We start from the raw sequence: 4,797 nt of genomic DNA, 5'->3' as shown, positions 1-4,797 counted from the left end.
TCAACTTGCTGTGCATGTGATTGGTGCACATTTATCTCTACATCAGCAACTTCTGATTGTTCTTCAGATCAGTTTTACATAAAAATATAAAAACATGTCACGACTGTGAAACAACAACAGATTGATCACTTAAAAGTTATTTTTTTCAAGTTAGTTCACTCCACCAGCTTTCACAGCCATGTCAAATCTCCAAACATAAACAAAATAAGTAAATTGTTATAATATTTACAGTATGTTGGCCTCACTGGAGCCAGACTTCAGGATCTGAAGAGAAAGAACACATTTCACACATTTCCTGAACCAGGGATACAGAAACACATAGATCACAGGGTTAAGCAGAGAGTTGAAGAAAAACAGACCCATAACAAAAATGTAAGATGATGCACTTTTTACTCCAAACCCTGATGTAAGTGAAACAAGGTAAAATGGAGTTAAACACATTAGAAACACAACAACCACTACACCCAGAGCTCTAGCAGCTTTCAGCTCTGACCTGTTAACCTTCAGTGAACTCTGAAGTGTCACCACTGTAACATGAGAGCGCATGGCCTGGGCCTGAGACACAGCCACCATAAACACTCTCACATACAGGACCACTATGATGCTGATTGGAATGAAGAAACTGAGAACAACATTCACAATTTCAGCAACAGGATGGATATAAATCGTACATTCTCCAGCACAGGAATCAAACTGACCTGGATTTTCTAAAATATTATTTAGCCTCAGACATTGAAAGATTGTAGAACCAGCCCAACATAGGACAATGCATATATTTGCTCTGTTTTTAGTGACTTTAGTTTGATAGTGCATTGGATCACAAACAGCCACATAACGATCAACTGATATCAGCACAACAGTTCCTATTGAAGCAGAGGTGGCAACAAAACTTAATGCTGCATTAAAAACACACAAATCTGCACCTAAAAACCAGCATCCATCAATAAGAAATATTAGAAAAACCCAGACGAACCCGACAGAGAAATCTGACACAGCCAGAGAGAGGAGGAGGAAGTTGGTGGGAGTGTGCAGCTTCCTGGAGGAGATAGAGAGAAACACACTGATATCATTATATGATACAACAATTATCATCATAGCAGAAAACATCAGGAGTCTAACAACATAACAAGTCATAAAACAACAGAACATGTCAATACCTGAAGTGTGAGATGGAGATGATGACCAGCAGGTTGAGAGTCACAGTGAGCACAGAGATGGAGGACAGGATGATGTGAAGGAGCACAGACACTGAGTGAGAACGCACGATCCTCCTGCATGAAGAGTTTCCCAGGTGTGGATAGCAGAGCTCAGCTTCATCAGGTGTGCTCATAGTGAGGAGAAGAAGATGATGAGCTCTGCATCGTTCTGACTCAGCCTCTCTGATGAACAACTGATATATTATTCCTGCTCCAACACAGGGATGTGGAGGCTGGACCTGAGGACTGGACCTCCCTCAGAGACCTCCTGTTCTACATATTACGTAATGCTGAAATAACTTTATTTAAATTAGTTCCCTGTGGAAGCATCAGATGCATCACTTTAACTGTGTTTTCCAAACATGTGGAGCAGACGTTCTACTTCAAAGTCCATTAAAATCCAAAGGTGTCAGAGTTCCTCTCCTTACCTTGAAGGCCAGCTAGCCTGAGTAGAGAAGTTATTTAGCTGTTTTACTCTGTGGTTGTATTATTTTTGTAGAATCGACCACCTGATTGACAGATTATTATTCTGCTCCTACATTATGCAACACTAAACAATTCTGACCTTTTTCATTTAGTGCTGAATTCTATCAGCTTAGTAAACTCCATACTCAGCATTTATTAAAAACACTCACTGCTGAGATCTGATTCTTATTCTCATACATTGATAATCTTTTCATAGGAGTGCTGTAAACATATTAGTAGAATCTGTGAAGCTGAACACCTGTGATTAATTTATTGTCACATTAATTTTAAACCTTTTTACTGGAATCATTAATTATGGTCCAAAGTCTTGGAATGGGACGTAGGAACCCATTGTTTTTGCATTTATTATTACTAGGTCAGTGCCCGTAGGAAGTATGTATTACTATAGAAAAGTGGGAGGTTCAGTAGCTTTTTCATGGATGGTTAAATGAGGTTGTGTTTGAAGGTGGGACGTCAGGAACATTTAGTTTTGTTGTGAAATGTGTAGAGTGATAAATATTGTGTTTTCATATATTTTGGCTTTGTGTAGGGAGTTGAACCCCATCTAATCCCATTCCAGTTTGTTGTCCAGTTCGGGTCTCCTCAGACCATAACAGACTTGGTCCGGACTCGTTTAGTGTCATTAATCCACAATAGTCAGTTTAGATGCACACGGATTCTGTAAAGCATTTATGAAATAATTTATTACCAATATCATTGCAGTCCAAACAAATTTGACGTCACACACCCTTGAACCAAGCAGCAGCCATGTTGAAACTCTCAGCTCAGTCTGATCTTTTTTTTTTCTTGACTGCAAAAGAAAAAAAAACTACAGGATTCAGTTTAATATTGGCAAATGAAAATAGTGTTTTGTTGAGAGTTGATGAATTTCTCTGTTGTCATTGATGTCTAACTTCACCACTATTATCATCAGTAACTATCTAAACTGGTCATTATAGAAGCTGATCCACATAGATATTTGAAGAACACACACACAGACCTTCTTCTTCTTCTGTGTTGTTTTATGGCGGTTGGCAACCAAGGCAAGGAACATTACCGCCAATTATTAAATCCTAAACCCTATTCATTAACCCTTTTTGCACGAGGAATAATAAGCTGGTGTCACGGCAAATTTGCAGTTGACCTCATTTGGAGACATGATTTATGCTCTTGTTGAATGATGCTGTTCAGTCACAGCATGGTGATTTTATAAAAAAGGATTTATTATAAACTAAATGAAAAAGAGTACAAAAAAGGTGTCCCATCCTGTTGGGAGGAAAGGTGGCCAGCCACAACTGACTGGGAAAGTTCCACAGCTTAAGCTTTTATACAGATAGAGAAAAAAGTTTCACCCTGGAGACGTTGGAGAATGATGAAGAGGTGGATGTATTGAGGAAGGCTGGCGCCACTGCTATCTGTCCTTGACAGTGTGTGTATCTGAATGTGAGTTTTAGGTTGGCCTTGGCCGGTTAAGATGGAGCTGTGTGTATGTAAAAGAATGTGAGTTTTATGTATGAGGCCTTCAGCAGAGACTGTGTGTTGCTGGCACTGTCTGTACTGTTTAATCTAACATGACTCAGCTGTTCAAAAGTGCAAAGAGTAATGCAGTCATCGTGTATTAAAACATGACAAATTGTACACATGAACACACATTTGATGATATGATGATGAATATAATAATTGCCATAACACTGGTTATTAATATTAAACTGATGAAATCCCTCTCTCTTTAATTCCTCCATCTGAACACAGACCTTCTTCTTCTTCTTCTTCTTCTTCTTCTTCTTCTTCTTCTTCTTCTTCTTCTTCTTCTTGCTTTTAAGAGGTAAGGATTAATGACTATAATACATTGGAACATTGGAATATTAGGACATTAGAAGATTGGAACATAGGGATGACATTATCACTGTGGCGGTAGAATGATGACATCATCACTGAAGAGATAGGAGCAATTTTCTTCTTCTGTGTAGTTTAATAGCAGTTGGCAACCAAGGAAAGGAGCATTACTGCCCACATAGGACCAATTTTCCAATTCTAATGTCATAACTGATGACATCACTGTAGAGCTAGGACTGATGTCACTGAAGATTGGAACATAGGGATGACATCATCACTGTGGGCTGTAATGCTCCCTGCCTTGGTTGCCAACCGCCATAACCCACAGAAGAAGAAGACATTGTCACTGTTGATTTGGGCGTCCAAACAAATCTGACGCTGCACACCCTTGAACCAAGCAGCAGCCATGTTTAAAGTCTCAGCTCTATCCCTGAACCACAAAGATGGTTGAGCCACACACACACACACACACACACACACACGCACACACACACACACACACACACACACACACACACACACACACACAAACACACATTTTGCTGCAAAGTTGCAATGCTAATTTGTGTTAGTATGCCAACATTTCAAAATCCCTATAACTGTGAAACACAAATTTACTGCTTTGAAACATTTCCCATCATGCCTTGCGTTTTTGACTGCCGCCATTTACGGTCATGTTCACTGTTAGCAATTATAGCAAGCCTTAATAGAAAAATGCATATAGCTCTCAAATACAGTGTTCACTGCTTCATGTTTGATACATATGATGACTGTCCATCCCTAAACAAGACTCAATGTGAAAATTACCTCTCATGCCTTGCGTTCTCAGATGGCGTTACTTTTATTGGCGTATGACGCTATCACCTCTAGCAGAAAGGCGATATGTTGTGTTGACCTCAAAATACCGTTGGATGAATCAAGACAGATTTGAGCAGGTCGCTGATGAAGAAAAAACAAGCTGTGATCAGTGGGAGGGGCCTATAATGACACCAGAAAATCATTCGCCATTTCCCTGCCATTACATTCTAAATGCTGTATCTTGGCTATTTTTCAATGGATTCGCATCAAATTCACTGAGTGATTTTTAACTGGTTTTCTCTTTTTACTGGGTTTTTAACTAATACTACTGTGTAAACAGGCCTTCAAATTGGTTTTACTTGTTATACTGTTTTTTCCTGTCCTACTGCAATATCATTGCTATTGCTAGGCTAATGCTAGTTTATTGCTATGTTAATGCTAATTCAATTCAATTCAATTCAACTTTATTTATATAGCGTAAATTACAACAAGGTCATCTCAA

At 39.0% G+C, this 4,797-nt stretch overlaps 1 protein-coding gene across 1 annotated transcript; it reads right to left on the bottom strand.

The window, feature by feature from the left end:
- Positions 1-225: 225 nt before the first annotated feature.
- On the bottom strand, positions 226-1,403 carry LOC114459052 (trace amine-associated receptor 13c-like). The gene is made up of 2 exons (XM_028441420.1): positions 1,158-1,403; positions 226-1,036 (listed from the first exon to the last, which is right to left on the bottom strand). Exons 1-2 carry the CDS (start codon positions 1,328-1,330, stop codon positions 226-228), a joined length of 984 nt encoding a protein of 327 aa, XP_028297221.1. The 5' UTR covers positions 1,331-1,403.
- Between the last annotated feature and the right edge of the window lie 3,394 nt (positions 1,404-4,797).

This window comes from Gouania willdenowi, unplaced genomic scaffold, assembly GCF_900634775.1.
Source record: "Gouania willdenowi unplaced genomic scaffold, fGouWil2.1 scaffold_241_arrow_ctg1, whole genome shotgun sequence".
Lineage (NCBI taxonomy): Eukaryota > Metazoa > Chordata > Actinopteri > Blenniiformes > Gobiesocidae > Gouania > Gouania willdenowi.
This window is presented reverse-complemented; position numbering and strand designations above follow the sequence as displayed.

Bases quoted from the DNA above. Each gene is read 5' to 3' on its own strand.
- LOC114459052 (XM_028441420.1), bottom strand. From the start codon at position 1,330: ATGAGCACACCTGATGAAGCTGAGCTCTGCTATCCACACCTGGGAAAC. The intron at 1,037-1,157 runs GTATTGACATGT...TATCTCCTCCAG, and splicing joins ATCTCCATCTCACACTTCAG to GAAGCTGCACACTCCCACCA.